General features: G+C 42.2%; 1 protein-coding gene across 1 annotated transcript in view; it reads left to right on the top strand.

Annotated features, from left to right (window-relative positions):
- DIAPH1 (diaphanous related formin 1) overlaps positions 1 to 17,316 on the top strand; it is a 93,542-nt gene that overhangs the window by 11,476 nt on the left and 64,750 nt on the right. Inside the window, exons 2-4 of the mRNA XM_088675044.1 lie at positions 13,233 to 13,259; positions 14,564 to 14,722; positions 15,198 to 15,299. Coding sequence (XP_088531170.1) covers positions 13,233 to 13,259; positions 14,564 to 14,722; positions 15,198 to 15,299 — 288 coding nt within the window. The remainder of the gene's footprint in view (positions 1 to 13,232; positions 13,260 to 14,563; positions 14,723 to 15,197; positions 15,300 to 17,316) is intronic.

Below are 17,316 nucleotides of genomic sequence, written 5' to 3'. Positions count from 1 at the left end.
TGAAAGAAGTGTTTGCTTCTGGGGCTAGAAGGGATGGTAGTGGACAGCTGGGTACATTTGCCCCAGGCCTTGGAGGGCTAAGCTGCTCAGGGCCCCCAACTAAGGGCATGCTGCACTTATCCTGTCATGCCAGGAACAAGACTCGTGTCCTGGGCCTCAGACAAGCTCTGCAACAGGCCTGCTAGGAGGTATATGCAGTCCTCATAATTGTCTCACAAAGATGTTTATCTCCAAGTGACCAGCCCTAACCCAGTTTACATTGCCTTGGAGTATTTGAGAGACTCACTATGCAGTTCTTGGAGAGTGTTATCTCTGGATTAAAACTGTGCTTTCACAGTAAGTAAAACGGCACATGATTGGAGCAGCAGTTGCTGTGATTGAACATTCTGGGGCAGATGAGCACCTGGGATTTCTCAATTCTTTTTACAGAGTTAGTTAATATAGCCACAATGGAAGGATCTTCCACTTTTATTTTAATAGGGTTTTTAGAGGGCCCAACTAGATGAGACAAAACAGCTGCATTTGTTTATTCACATATCTGTCTCAATCACATATAAAGTTGAGTGGTGGTGGTTTACACTTCTGATATCTGAGCTGAATTGGGGGAATAATTTGTGGAGTGATGGAGTGCTTGGGATGGTAAAGGTAAGGTAAAGGTAAAAGCCCTCTGGATGGTTAAGTCCAGTCAAAGGCAACTATGGGGTGTGGCGCTCATCCCACTTTCAGGCTGAAGGAGCCGGCGTTTGTCCGCAGACAGCTTTCTGGTTCAGCTTTTGGCACAACGGGACACAGTGACGGAAGCCAGAGCGCACAGAAATGCCTTTTACCTTCCCGCCGCACTGGTACCTATTTATCTATTTGCACTGGTGTGCTTTCGAACTGCTAGGTTGGCAGGAGCTGGGGCAGAGCAATGGAAGGTCACCCTGTCATGGGGATTTGAACTGCCAACCTTCCGATCGGCAAGCCCAAGAGGCTCAGTGGTTTAGACCACAGCACCACCTGTGTCCCGCTTGGGATGATAAGGCAAAGGTACAGCTATAGGGAGGGTACAGCTGGTTTTTATCCATGTGCCAAAACCTTATGAGTGAGACAGGCATGTGAGCAGCAAACTTGGCTTTTTGCTGGTTGATCCTGGGTACGGTTGCAAATGAGGTTCCTTCCTCCACACATTTGATCCAGTAATTGCCTGCTCCTACCGTAATTATTGAGTTGCAGTGTTTGGAAACATGCCTCTTCCTTAGCCCTGCAGCAGCTGTCTCTTCAGATATGACCAACTGTGGTGGATCTGGAGATGAGAGCTGTCCAGGGATCGCTAGCAAAAGAAGCATTGATGAGGGACGAGCCTTTCCATTGACACAGTAGATCATGGGTAGGCAAACTAAAGCCTGGGGGCCAGATCCGGCCCAATCGCCTTCTCAATCCGGCCCGCGGACGGTCCTGGAATCAGCGTGTTTTTAAATGAGTAGAACGTGTGCTTTTATTTAAAATGCATCTCTGGCTTATTTGTGGGACATAGGAATTGGTTCATTTCTTTATTTTCAAAATATAGTCCGGGCCCCCCCACAAGGTATGAGGGACAGTGGACTGGCCCCTTGCTGAAATGTTTTGCTGACCTCTGCTCTAAATTAACACATGGAAGGAAAAACAAGTTCCAGTGATCTTGCAGCTGTATCATTATTGCAAAAGAAACTCTTAAGCTACCCTGTTGACTTTCAAGTTGAACTGAAGTGCATCTTAGATGCAACCTGCCAAGTTCTCCACTTGGAGAAGTGCTGCTTCTCTCTGTGCTGGGTTCTCATGATTGTGTAGGGCAAGAACATAAAGCCACAGAGTATAGTTGCTTTCTTATCAAACTTCTAGCTTTCTTCTTTAAAGAAAGAAGCAGGAGTGGGAGAAACACACATGGAATGGGGAGGGGGGGCAGAAAATGAATACTATGTAAAATTGTTTTACCAAACCTAAGATTGCAGTAAGATGAAATATATTATATACTAGATGCAGCCACCCTTGCTCCCCTAGGGAGCTCCTCAAAGCCTTTACCGATCCTGCTTTTCCTTTTCCTCTCCCTCATGTTGGCTGTACAAGGGAGGAGGGCAGGAAGTATCGTAAAAGGCTTAGAGCTTCTCGTGCCCTCACCAGTCCACCATTAGGATGATCTGGCAGGAGGAGGACCATGGGAAAGAGGAAAGCATTCAGAAGCTGTAGCAAGCCAGCCTGGGAATTGATGGCTGCATGAAAAGATTACGCCAACTGGCCACCACTTGTGACTAGCTTCCTTGTTCCCAAGCTGCCCCCTCCTGCTGGAGACCAGGTAGTGGCAGCAGAAGCATCAGATCCCCAAGTTGAGTGGGGTGGAGGAAGATGACCAGTAGCAATGGATGCCAGCCTGGGGATCTGAATCGCAGAGGCAGGGGTCCCAGACCTGGAAGGCTGAAGATCCAGTGAAACTGGCGGGCTGTTGCAGCCTGTCCACAGCTCACCTAGGCAGCCTGTCATGCTATAGTATGCAGCAGAACCTGTGTATGATCCAGCAAATGCAACGTGATGACATTCTTATATTTTTATTATATAAGTGGAGCTCAGGGCAATGTACTACACAGTCAAGATAAAACATCTACACTTAAATCTATATATCAGAATAGCATTCTGCTCCCACTTCTCAGGACCCTGCTGGGTGCAAAGCACATCACATAAATAGAAAGATGAAATCTTTAATTCAAAGTAAACTGTTGCAAGTCTCTCCCATGTGGTTTGAGAAATCTGTATTTGGAAAGCTGTCCTTCAACATCTAGTAGTAGTCTCTCTCTCACAGGAGACCCAATGAGGAGCATTCACTCTGTAGAAAGGAAGAGAGCTGAAGGCCACAAATCTCCACATGCCAGACTTTTTACTTCAAACTAGTATTGCTGGCCACACACTCATGGTTCCTTTTCCTTTGCAAGATCCACAAGCAAGACATTCAGAAACTGTACAGAGAGTTCCACTTTAAAACTCCCTAGGGGGAGGAGAAGGTATTCTAACAGTGACTCCTCAATGCAGCCAAGGCAAAGGCAACGGGTGTGCCACCTATACGGCAGTTCAATCTCTCTCTCTCTCTCCCCCTCTCCCTCTCCCTCTCCCTCTCTCTCTCATACACAGTCACAATCACCTACTGTATGTACATCTAGGTCCAGGGTCCTGAGACAGGGAAGGTACATGATAAAAATTAGCATATGGCATAATGAACCTGAAATAGATACACTATTACTGGTAAGAATGCTTGGTCTGCTACAAGACAAAACAGATTCTTATTTGTTGATTTTAGAAACACCTCAAAAGGGCTGTTGGGCAAGGTTCCAGGAAATATCTAGATAAAAACCTAGGATTTATTAAGAGAAATAGGAAAGAGATTTTGTAAGGTTTGTATCAAATAGCATATGGAGTTGGTTTTGGCAAACTGTACCTAATTTGACACCATAAAATAAACCTTAAGGAAATGTTTACATAATATTATGTTTAAATGATATATTATATTGGTTAAACAGAATTTATACAACAATGAAAAACATCTGTTAGCTATTGTGGAATATTGGAGTGAAGCTGTTTCATATTTACTGGGAATCTCCTAAGTGCTACATCAGAAATCAGTTTTGATCATCATAAAACAAATGGGTTTACATATCCATGTTGAATCTATAAGGTTAATACACCATTCAAAACTTCTCAGTCATTTCACATGTTAATTATGTGGGTGCATGCATGTTTTCAAGCATTTATTTCACTTGGTTTGGAAGAATCTGGGGCAAGCAAGAAGCAAGAGGAGTCAATGGCTGTGCTGTACAAAGGCTATGTTGTACAGATATTGCTTGGAAGGCTAAGTGTTTGGTCCTAAGAGTGCTGCTTGTTTAGTAATCCAGACAAAAGAAGTAGCAAGTGCTATCCTATTACTACACTTGAATATTGGTTTTATGAGTTTTTCAGCAGATACCTGTAATACTACTTTTAAATTAAAAGGAAAGCTTTTATAATAGCCAAGAAAACTTTCTCAATAGCCAAAAATCTTTGAACTAAAATAATTTGATGATAGGGAAAACTCATGCTTGATGTAATGAAAATATTTTAAGGGATGTGACAACACAACCACATATACTTCCTTATAGTGTTTTTTTAAAAAAAATTAAAAGTGAAGGTGCTGAAAACTTAATATGCAAATTTTTGCACACTAAAGGACTATGTTCTTACATAATATATGCACGCAAGCATACTAGGGATAGTCACCCAAAAAAAGTTCAGTCAGGTTTCCCTAGAAAATGTCATTCCATGTGTGCAGTCATTTCAATTAGTAATATACTAAATGCATAATATATACATGTTGAACCAAGCAAAGTAATAATAATAATAATAATAATAATAATAATAACAACAATATCTATGTGTATTACTAATTGCACAATGGGTTGCATCCTGTTAAATCACTCTGTGCATGGGGTGGCTTCTGCAGGCACAATAAAACTTGGCTTGCTGTGCAGCCCCCCCTTCCCTAAATCTGTTCTGGGTGTTCTTCTGGGGGAGGAAGGCATGTTCCATTGCACCCGCAGAAGTCGTTCCATGTGCACAGTGGTTTGGTTTAAAACAACCCAGTTTATTATTTTTATTTTTAAACTGAAACTCCATGAAAAAAATACAGGAGTACCTCCAATTACGTAACCCTCTGGTTATGTAAACTTCAGGATGCGAAAGCGGCAAAGCCGGAAGTATTTGACTGTGTTTCGACATGTGCGCATCCGCAGAAGTGGTCCTTAGGTTGCAGAAACCTTGGGATCCGACCGGACCTCCGGAACGGATCCCGTCCACAACCGGGGGTACCACTGTACAGCAATAGGATGCTGATTTCTTGGTGGGTAATCTCATGAACTTCCTTCCATCCACTTTACTGGAAATCAAGTAATGGCTTAAATTTGCCTTCTGGTTGCAGGCTTGTCTTGAAGTCATTAACCATACAGTGGAACCTCTGCTTACGAATAACTCTACTTACGAATGTTTCTGCTTACGAATGGAGCTCCGTCCGCCATCTTGGATGTGGTTTAGATAGGATTTTTTCGACTTACGAATTTTTAGATAGGAATGCTTTGACTTATGAATTTTTTCTCCCAATGCATTCCTATGGGATTCAACTTACAATTTTTTTCGACTTACGAATGTGCGTTCGGAACACATTAAATTCGTAAGTAGAGGTACCACTGTACTTCTTGCTATGCCTATAACAGGAAGCTTTGGTTAAAAGCAACTTCCTTGTTTGTTTTTGCTGCTCATGTGAAGGGGAGTGTAAAACATGACCTGGCTTAAGTGAGGATCAGGATTATATGAACGTGACCATGCTGTTTATCTTGATTAACTTGTACCACTTGATTTTTTTAAAAAATTAAAATGGCTGAAATTATACCCAAACAATAATTACAAACTATCCAGTGCTAAGAATTGGAGCACAAAGCTGTTACTTGACTATATCTTAGTTTTTGCCTATTAGGAAAAGGAGAGGAAACGGGAAAAACACATCAGAATTATGGGTTGTATTCAACTTGGTTCTACTCACAGTAGACCCACTGAAATGAATTATCCCAAGTAGCCCATGTCTATTAATGTAAATGGGTCTACTCTGAGCAGGACTCGCATTCAATACCACCCCAAAAAAAGAAGCTACAGGTGCTGCAGTACAAAATCAAGCTGTTATTATTAACACCTTACAAACTATCTTCTCTATACTGTATAGGTAAAAGGTAATAGGTAAAGGACCCCATGACGGTTAAATGCAGTCATACCTCATGTTGCGTTAGGTTCATGTTGCGTCTTTTCACCTTGCAAATGGTTTCGCTGCGTGCGCATGCGCAGAAGCACTGCTCTAGCTGCAGAATTTTCAGCATGTGAACGGCACCCCAGAACGGACCGTGTCTGCAACTAGAGGTACCACAGTACCCACCTCAAATCCATGTGTTTTAATCAGAATATAAAACAAATTCAGCAGGGCTGTGATTGGGCAGCTGCTTCTCCCTCTCCCTCACCCTCACCCTCACCCAAATGCAGGTGTTATATGTGAGGGGAAAAGGCCTCTAAACCTTTCAAGACCTCGCACACTCCCTCAGTCAGGTCAACTCATTGCTGAAAGGAACCATCAGGCTGTTCTACATTTCCACTTCACTGCTCCCTGCCAATTAAAGCCGCTGCAGCTGCTGCCAAGTTTGTTCTCCAGCCTGCCCACCAGCCCTGCTTGATCCAGCTGGACTCCGCAACCATAGGAGCTATTGCCCAGGCTCTGAGCTCCTAGCTGGATGACAGGTTTCCCCACTCTCCTCTCTGCCTCCAAACGAAGGAGACCTAAACCTGCCAATACACTCACAAAGGAGCTGCACCTCACCACGGGAAACAAGCAAGAGATAATCATCCAATGCAGGGGCTCTCAGACTTTTCTCTGGGTCACACTTTCAGAATAAAAAATTGCTTGCGTCCCACTGGATTTTTATTGATAAGAAATATAGTGGAAAATAAAAAGAGGCAACTCCTGGACTTGATTTTGAAAAGCTATCTATCCATATTCTGCAAATAAAAAAATTATTTTGATACTATACTATACCATACTACATTGAAATGTTTTAATGCAGGGGTCAGCAAACTTTTCCAGCAGGGGGCCGGTCCACTGTCCCTCAGACCTTGGGGGACGACGACTATATTTTGAAGAAAAATATGAACGAATTCCTATGCCCCACAAATAACCCAGAGATGCGTTTTAAATAAAAGGACACATTCTACTCATGTAAAAACATGCTGATTCCTGGACCGTCCGTGGGCCGGATTTAGAAGGCGATGGGGCCGCATCCGGCCCCCGGGCCTTAGTTTGGGGTTCCCTGATTTAGAGGTAGCCAATGTGGTGTCCTTGAGATGTTCGACAACAGCTCCCCCAATCTTTGACCATTTGCCCTGCTGACTGGGTCTGATTGGTGTTGGAATCCGAGCAGTACCTAGAGGGCATCCCATTGATTATCCCTGCATTAAGTACCGTAACCTGTAGGTAATTTCCCCCTTGCACCTTTTGAGTTCCTGGCAAAGATCTAGCTGAGGATCTAGTTTATTCGTGAGAGGACTCATTTTATTATTTTAATCAGTTGTCATTGGATTGTCTTCATTTTCTTTATCTCCTGTAAATGCATGACAGGGACCATTGCTTCTGTGCAACTGTTTGAAAAGGCTTTGCCTCTTCCTGGGTGTTTGCTTCATCATTGCAGCTTGTTCCGTTAGTTGTCAGCTCAAGGGTGGGTAGCTTATTTCCTGTGCTTCAAACCACAAGAGACTCTGTCTGTGCCTTACTCAGATATGAAGTCCTAAGGCAAGAGAGGCTGAGTTGCTCCACTCATGCCAGATACACTTGCCAGAAGGCCGCCTCATGCTGATCTCCTTCTCTTAAGTCGGGTGCTTTAAAATACTGAGCACTCCAGTCAGTAGTGTCTGTGGATGTAGAGCAGGCACCCCCAAACTTCGGCCCTCCAGATGTTTTGAACTACAATTCCCATCTTCCCCGACCACTGGTCCTGTTAGCTAGGGATCATGGGAGTTGTAGGCCAAAACATCTGGAGGGCCGCAGTTTGGGGATGCCTGATGTAGAGGTTCAGGGCCAACTTAAGCTCTCCCCACCTCCCATTATCTGCCAGTACCTCATTCAGAAAGAGTTGTGGTTGAGAAGGTAAACTGCAGATTGTAAACAGCACAGCATTCCCGCCCCCCTGTAGCAAATGGGAGTTATCAAAAGGGGGGGGGGGTTGTGAGTATGTCTTGAAAAAGGAATTAGCAGTCCTCTGATCTCAAGGATACACAAGAAATAACCTGAAAGGAGATGGCGAACGCATTTCAAGAATAATTCCTTGAACTGTTTCGGGTTTTGTGCTTGTTCACTTTCTCTTTACTTAAATGAGGATGGAATAAGTATTAAGTGTTTTTTTAAAAAAAGTACTTAAGGCAAAATATAAATGTAGCTATTATCACTTCAGATAGTTGAATCGCATAGCATCAATATTGTCAAACGAATTAGCTCGCTGAAAAACAAAATAAAAATACACTATGCTTACACCTTCATTAGGTAGGACCAATGAAAATGTTGCAAACCATGAGCAGGCCTTCTAGTTCTCAAGACCTCTTCTTCAGGCTGGGTCTTAAGCAGAATTGGGGGGAAGGAGATGAAAAAGCTGGCCATGATCTTGTTGCCCCTGAAGCCTGTGGTTTGTAACAGTTTATAAAGTGGAATGCAGGGTGAGTTATGCAGATATAATTGGATTAGCCTCATTAGGTACAAGACAGACTGCAGGATTCACCCAGGATGACTGGGACAAAGGCAAAATAATGGTGGTTCTCCCATTTTTGAAAATATAATATCTAGTTGTTACTGGGTTCTGTCTTCATCCCTAATTGAAGCACAAAGATCCCTTGTGAAGCAGAGAACAGCACTGTATTTGTACGAGCAAAATTGGAGATTCATTTTGGTGGAGCACTATCACAGATTTAAATATCTGTGTCCAGCACTTTGGATATATACATATAAAAATGTTAAAGGTTTTGAACCTTGGGGATATGCTTTATAAGGATTGAAGTGTGAGGTCAGGTACCAAGAGGTCAAATGGGTTTGGTCATGGCTAGACAAGTGCTAACCCACAAGTGAGATTAAAATATACCTTTCCTTTGGAAACAAATTCAGGATTTTTGGGATTGTTCTGTCTTTACTTGAGTGCAAATACATGGGATCTGCAACAAAATGTTTCAGTGTACTCTCATGTCCTTACAGGAGTGCTGCTGTTCAGGGTCTTGCCAGCCTGCCATCTTAACTTTCAGATTCCACTGAGCATAGGCTACTGATGCCTCCCATTTGTTTCTCAGTGGCCTCATTCTGGTTCTGAGTAAATATTAGTTGAATGCCACCCATATTAATTAGCAAAACATCTTTGTGTAAACAAATGATAAATTATCTCTCTTCTATTCTCCCTACTAAAAAGTTCCAAATTCTAGGAAAAGTTAATCCTGCCTATTTTGTGTCCAAGCTGCAAGATAAATTGGCAACTCGTCCATCTCTGCCCCCAACTCCACTTTCTTTCTGTGGAACTCCAAATTGTAGTCACACCAACCACATCACCAAATTAGTTGGATGTGGAATGAATAAATTAGTGGGACCTGTTTCCCTTTTAAACCACACCTGTCTTTTAAGCTGCTGGACTAGTGCCAGGCGGGTGGTTTGCAGATTAACTTGCTGGTTGCTTCTCTGATTTTCACCTCTTGGCAGGTGCCAAGATTCTGCAGCCACTTCTCCATGTAAGCAGTCTTCAGTGCTTACCACCCAGGGATGTCCTCTGTTTTCTCCTAGCAGAATGTCTCTTCCGACAAATGTAATGCATAATGAATCACACCAGCACGGCATTTGTAACTGTGTTCTCTTTTAGATCCAGCAGAGTGTGCAGTGTTAATCAGGTTCCTATTGCCCGTATAGTACATGCATGCATGCATGCATGCATGCGCACATATTCTCCACCCAGCCACACCTCAGAATAAAACTTCTGCTGAAGTGGAATGTAGTCCAAAGAAGCTGATGCCACAAACGTGTGCTAGCCTTTAAAACGCAGCAAGAGTATAAGCTTTGCAAAGTGCTCTCTCACTGAAAAGTACTGAGCTTGGCTCTATTCACTTTTAAAAGTTGCTGAGGAGCTCAGAGACTAAGCTGTATTCTAGAGCAAGTTTAAAATTCCTGTGCTTGGGGTGCCTGCCCTTGAACCTTCCGCTTGCTCACCTTCCTTCCTGCAGTAGGTTCCCCCCTCCCTGCCTGCAGCTTAGGTTTTAAGCCTGCCTGTGATAATGTGGGCACACCCACACAGACGCTCTCAGTTTCTGTGTCACAGGTCTAGTCAGCGAGTTCCCTTTGGCAGAAAGGACAGCACTCTCTCAAGCCGTGGGAGGAGACTTTGACCAGGTTGCTGTAGAGACAAGTAAACAGCATTTCTTCATCACTGACATACAGTTCCTTAAAATGAGACCAACGCCCTGCCTAAATATTCTGCCGGAAACCTCTTTTTGCCAGTGAGGAAGCGGTGGAAAGTGTATTATTATAATTAATTAAGAAGTTGGACAGAGGTATTTTATTTGTTCTCTACTCAGACTTTTCAAGAAACACCCTGAGAGCTCAAAATAGTGACTCGGTATTTGGGAACATAAGGAAAGGAGGAGAGGGACTGACAGCAAAGCTCTTGCAACGTTCAGAACCCCTCCAGCGCCAGGGATCCCTCAATGTTTTGCAACTGGCACGGGTCAAATTGCAACCATGTGGAGATCTCTGGATGTCAGGATGGCGACTGACAATCTCCATCTTGTTGGCCCCCTCCAGGGGGCGGGAAACTACCCCCCATCAAGTAAATAAAGATGCTTAACTAACTGACCAATTGCATCACAGATAGATCAGTCGCCCCCCCCCCAGCCTCTCTCCCTAAAATAAATCCTGGCTGTGCCCATGGCCTCCTCCAGCTTTCTCTATTATTATTATTATTATTATTAAATTTTTATTCACTTTTATTTTTCTGTCATTATACACATCTCACATTGATAACATTTATATTACATTCCCTCTTCCCTCCCCTCCTGGGCTTCCCCCAACTTCTGGTTTGTTTCCTCCTTGTTACATACTGCTGTTTCTTAAAAATCCATTATATTATTTCTGTATCATTTTAAATGTTCTTTGTTAATAAAGATGTGGATGTTTATTTAAACCCTACCATCAAGTCAATAGTCTTCCCTCCTCCAGATTTCTTAAGCAGGTAAGCAGAGGTTTGTGACCAAGATGCCATCTGCCTTCTGGAAGATGATTTCCAGAGGTGTAACTGTGATCAGTCAGTTGTGGCACCTTGAAGATGTACACGTGTTAAACTGAACTAAAGGTTTATGCCATAATTATTTGGTTAGTCTTTAAGGTTCCACAAGACTTTTTTGTTTTTTGTTTTCCTGGAAGATAGTTCTAAAAGGAGCAAATCCTTTGATTTCTGATGATACCGTAGAACTTTGATCTAGGCTGCCCTAATCTGAGACAGGGTTTGATCATGTTCTGCTCAATGTGAGGTGAGAGAATAGAAGTGAGCAGTTACTAGGTAAGGTAGAAACTTGAACATGGAATTGATTTTAACAATGCTTATTGGACCTAATTAATAAACTAATAAACATTAGGTTGGTGGGCTTTGTTATATTAATTAGAAGGAACAGAGCTCCCTTGTCATTGCTCTAGTAGAGCAGCCTTGTGGATAGTCCTATGTCTGGGAGAAATATCAATTCATTGTATGCAAATAGCTTGCCAGGTCATTTAATCAAACTGCGCGCTCTCTCTCTCTCTCTCTCTCTCTCTCTCTCTCTCTCTCTCTCTGTTGTACTTATCAGAAGATTTTAGTAAACTCAAAGATATTGATGATGCTTTAGGAAACAACAATATGACATGATACACCTGTACTGAGGCCTTTGAATTACTAGGAATATATTTCCAAATAAAATATCTGTCAAACTATGGACACTTTATAAACATGGGTTCATAATTTATTTGGATGCTGGATGTTTGACAGCTAGTGCCCCAAGTGGTGATATGGGGAAATGGCTAAATTTCATATTTTAGGCAGTTTCCACTACCCCCAGACATACTGCGGAACCTCTGTTTATGAACGCAATCCATGGAGGCGTTCGTAAACTGAGGCATTCGCTCCCCGAAGGCACGCTTTTGCCCGTGCGCCAAGCAATGATAGAGCGCTTCTGCGCACGCACGCGCTGCGCAGAAGCGATCTGCGCATCCGGCTCCGTGGAACCCGGATGTAAACAGAGGTAGTTGTAAACCGAGGTTCCACTGTATTTTGAATTATAGAATACATTTGCCTTATTAATTTCTATACTGTATACTAGGGTAAGTGTCAAGTCTATTTTGGCCCTTGTGCTGCAGATTTTATATGTATGTTCACTGTTTCTAAAACATTGGGCAATCAAATGAACAGTGCAGTCAGATATGCCCAGGTGGTGTCTTTTGCAAAACTATTTTAGTTACTTTAAAATGCTGTTTTTATTGATGTTGTTTTAAGCTGCCTTGAGGACCTCTAAATGAGGTAGAAAGGCATCAGAAAGACATAAAAAATTCAGGGAACAGGTAAACTATGTTCCTAAAGTGGAACTTGCTATTTGATACCTGTATCTACAGCCAAGTTAGTCCCATTCCTATGAAAATAGAATTCTAGCCTTGAAGCGTCTTTGCAGTGGTACCTCGGGTTACAGACACTTCAGGTTACAGACGCTTCAGGTTACAGACTCCGCTAACCCAGAAATAGTACCTTGGGTTAAGAACTTTGCTTCAGGATGAGAACAGAAATTGCGTGGTGGCGGCAGTGCGACCGCAGCGGGAGGCCCCATTAGCTAAAGTGGTACCTCAGGTTAAGAACAGTTTCAGGTTAAGAACGGACCTCCAGAATGAATTAAGTTCTTAACCCGAGGTACCGCTGTATGTGCTGTGATTCTAGGAGGGGGACTTTTATTGGGAGGTATCCTGACTTTGGAATGCCCTCCCTAAGAAGGCTTGCCTATTTGCCCAGGCATCGGCGGTTGTGTATGATTTTTGGAATCGTGTTCTGTTCTGGGTGGGGTTTTTTGAGTACTCTTTAGCTTTGTTACGTGGTCTTTTTGGTATGCTTATTGTGTTTATATGTTGTGTGAATTTAATTTTATTCACACTTTTGTATACTTTCCTGGGATCTTTTGATGAATGGCGGTAAAGACATACTATAAATAAATAAATAAATAAGGCAGTATAGGAGACCATTGACACTTTTTGGTAGTATACTTTCTCATGAACTTGCCATTAAATTCCAAACCCATTGCTGTCTCCCCTTTATATTGTACGCTGGTCTAAAGTGCTTTTAGAATTGAGTGCAAGTGCTTGCTTGGGGCTTGACTCTTTCACAGAAGCTACTGAACAGGATTTCTTGAAATGTGGATGTAGCGTTTGTAAATGTTGAACTGTGTTCTGGTTGGTCAGGAAGATGATATGCAAAACTGGACAGTTAATACTTTATGTCTGTTTATATATATTTTATTTATTTATATATCCCTTAATATTTCAAAAATCTCTAGGCAGTCCCTTTTGTTTCTACTCTTGGATTTTTCTTGTGTCAGTGATTTGGATCTCTCCTTTTCCTCCTTTTCTTTAATCACAGAATTTGAAGAGGGTGATGGCAGATGAGGTAAGGATGATTCCCCCCCCCTTTATATTATGTTTGCTGCTAAAATCGGTTCTGTGTGGCATTTTCCGTGCATTTCTGTTGCCACTTTCTTGATTGTTCTGTGCCTGCTGGAATTTATATGCTGCCTTGCGTGAAGTGCCTTCTTTGACTAGCCTTCTTCCTTGCTTGTGTTTCTCCTTGCTGGCCTTTTTACAAGGAATGTGTGTGTGTGGCTATGGCCTGTTTGCAAAGGCTGATGCTTGTCTGCAGATGCTTGTTTGCTGCTGCATTTATCTTCTTTTCATCACATTGTCTTGCTTCTCTTTATTGCATTTCAAGGAATTTGGGGAACGCAGAGAGGGCACATATATGAAAGTTACATCTATGGGTTCAAATAGTTTCCTGGTAGCTCTGGGAGGTTTTCCTGCTGACAGGACTGGCAAACCTTTCAAACTCTGGTTGATCTCTGATATGGTGAGATGACCCAAGCAGTTCACATGATTGCTCCAAGGCACCCTCCTCCTGCTCAGAAGAGCCCATATAGAACTGAGAGCAATGAAATTGGTGGGATGGAAGCTAGAGCAGCATTCGAAGAAGCCTCACAACAAATTTGACTGAATGCAGGCTAAAATGTTGCGTCGTGGTAATAGACTATTACCATGTCTCCACTTTTCCATTCTCAGGCCCAGCTCAAGTTTTTCCTGGGAAGAACGAATTATCTGGTTCCCTTTTCAGCCTGCTAGAGCAGTGTTTCTCAACCAGTGTGCCTCCAGATGTTTTGGGACTACAACTCCCATCATCCCTAGCTAGCAAGACCAGTGGTCAGGAATGATGGGAGTTGTAGTCCCAAAACATCTGGAGGCACACTGGTTGAGAAACACTGTGCTAGAGTGATATGGGCTGGGGGGGGGGTGTTCGTATTTAAATGACTCAGTTCATTTCTGGAGTGCACCTCCAATGATTGCTGCTCTGCCCCCTGGTTTTTGCATGTGAAACTGCTGGATGAGACTGAGAGAAACTGACATTCATTCCTAATTGGAATATTCATCTTTTGCTACTTTGAGAGCCTGTGAAATAACACCTATTTTGCAAATGTTTACTACATAAGTGTCCTAAGCTTAGCTTTCAAATCCACTGAGGAATCTGGTTTGACCCCTATGGTGTATGATAACTGAAGACAATTTAAAAAAATAAAAATAAAATAAAATCAGAAATGTACAAGAAATCTTATCCATAATTAACTTCAAGGAAATAATACAAGATGTAAAATATATTACAAAGAAGACAGAAAGACAGTTGTGCTTATTTCCAATTTTCTTAATCAGCTTGAAAGATTTACCAGCATGAGGATAAAGAAGGAGAAGGAAAAGCCCAACGTGGCTCATAGGAATTCTGCTGCTTCCTATCCGGATACTTCTGGCTCAAGTCAGTTGCTGCAGGACATTTCAGACCAGGATGTGCTGGCCCTCTTTGAGCAGATGCTGGTAAGTTCTTAAAGGTGAAGCATTGGGTGGTGGTTCGGGATCAGTCCTCATCTTTCCAAGGCCCAAAGACACACTGTCATGCATTCACAAAAGGGAAGCAGAAATTCAGGACCTGTGGGAAGCTGAGCTATGAAACAGGGGAAGCCAAACGGACTGGAACAGAACTTCCAGGCTGTTCTAATGACAATGGCAAGGCAAAAAGGCTACTTTGCTTATACAGTAGGTGATAGATTGAGAGATTCTTGGTGGTCCCTTAACTTCTTCCTCCACCTGCCCTATGTGAAATTTGCATGATCTCTGGGATCCCATCCCCACCCCACGCCTGCCATAGCCCCTGAAGCCAGAATTCATTTGGGAGAAGAGAAACTGTGTCACGTGGGGAGGAAGGCCAAGGATCATTCCCTCTTAAAATTTTGACATGAGAAGAGAGCCTTCTGCGAATGAAAGGGCATTTTCCTCTTGCTTTCTTTAATAGGTGGATATGAATCTAAATGCGGAAAAGCAGCAACCTCTACGGGAGAAGGACATTGGCATCAAGAGAGAGATGGTCTCCCAGTACCTGCATACTTCCAAAGCTGTGAGTTCTTGTCTTGGGAAAGCTGAGATGGAGTGGTCAAAATAAGGGAGCACTTTGAGGGGTTGTTTCCAACTCCACAGATCGATGAGTCTTTGAGGGCATAAGCCCTTTTTGCCTGTAAGAGCAGTTCTCTATGCTGCTATGCAAATGACTTTAAGAAGAAGTGTTCAGGAGATACCTGCCAAGGGTGGGGAGAAATCTGCATGCTATGGGAAGGTGTTGAGTCAATCATATCATAAATATTATGATGTGTAAACGTGTCATTATTTGCTCACCTAAAAGGCTGAACAGCTTAACTTTGGAATTGGCTGGCTGCTAACACACGCTAACCGCTCAACTTGCAGTACTCAACTACAGAGAAGGGCTGGAGCTCAATGGTAGAGCACCTACTTTGCTTGCAGATGTTCCCAAGTTCAGTCCCTGGCATCTCCAGGTACGGGTGGGAGGGGCCCCATCTGAAACCCTGGAGAACCACTGCTACCAGTCAGTGTAGCCAACATGGAGCTAGGTGGACCAATGGCCTGACTCAGCAAAAGGCAGCTTCCTATGCTCCTATCTACAATTGAAGCTCTTCACTCTATGGATACCGATATGATTACCTACCAAGTCTATTTTCTATTTATAATGATATAGGGTTTTTATATTGGTTATTTAATTATGTTTTCTGTTTTCATAAGATGCCTTGTAGACTTTAAAACAGTGAAAGTTTGAGGTATAATCTTTTACATAAATAAATTGTGCAGCTCAAGGTGCTGTTAGTGGCACAGCTGCAGGTGGTTAGAAGATACAACAGTAACTATTCCTGTAGCAATAGACAAACTCCCAAATTGTAGCCACACTACCAGATTAGTTGGGTATGGTACTGTTAGTCGGATAGCATTATCTTTGATTATGAGTTAATTAAATAGGAAATATATTGAAGTCCTAAAGCAATAAAAAATATGAAAGTATTACTATGAGGTGGCTGGCGTTGTTGTTAACAAGTGCTTACAGGATTCTGAACATAACAGGTTTCTATAAAATATATACAGGTTTCCAGCTTGCAGTATAAAGTTCAATTGAAAATACTTCTGAGGCATTTCAGCTTCTCCAACAAACCTCAAAAGTACATGTAACTGGCAGCAAAAGGCACACCAAAGATTCTGCAAGATTTCCCCTGAGTGATGGCCCTTTAAACAGCATTGAGAAAGATGGGGAGGTCCCATGCCATATCATGTCAACTGAAGAAGACAGGGATGCAAAATATAAAAATGTCTGGATTAAGAATATCTAGTTATACCATGTCAGAGACTCAACTTTGAATTTTTTAGGCTAGAAAAATGTCCTCGGTGCTGAATGTTATCTTTCAGTTATTTCTACTAAAGCACATGGCTGTGTGTGTGTGTGTGTGTGTGTGTGTGTGTGTGTGTGTGTGTGTATATATATATATATATATATATATATATATATATATATGACTAGACTGTACAGTATCAATCCAGAGTTTTAATTTCCTACTCTTGGTAGAGAGGTCTGGCTGGAAGTGGTCAGTGAAGCTGAGGCTCATGTGTTACAAGTGTCTATCATTACAGAATGAATGTGCTTATTTATTTTCTAAACCGCCCTATACCCGAAGGCCTCAGGGCAGTTCACATAAAATATCAAATACTTAAAATCAAAACAAAACCCACAACCCAATTTAAAAAACCCCCAAAGCCAAAAGCATTTTATTTTAAAAAATCTGATTAGAATTAAAAAAATGATTAAAATAAAAAATATTTTAAAAATCATTGATTTTTATCCACCCTGTAAGATTGTAAGTGTTAATGGTTAGCTGTTGTTCAGTTGTCTTTGAATAGTTCTCCTTTGCGAAGTTTGTTTAGTAAGCAAAGAATGAAAAGAATAAGTGGTTTTGCAGCCATTGTCTTACATTTCATATTAACAGGTTCTCAGGGAAACTGGAACCGGAGCCAGGAGACTCAGGCTATGAGTGTACAAGGAGGGATTATCAGAAATGAACAGTTGTGTCCCACAGGTC

Source organism: Zootoca vivipara, chromosome 8, assembly GCF_965207765.1.
Source record: "Zootoca vivipara chromosome 8, rZooViv2.hap1.1, whole genome shotgun sequence".
Taxonomy (NCBI): Eukaryota; Metazoa; Chordata; class Lepidosauria; order Squamata; family Lacertidae; genus Zootoca; species Zootoca vivipara.
This window is presented reverse-complemented; position numbering and strand designations above follow the sequence as displayed.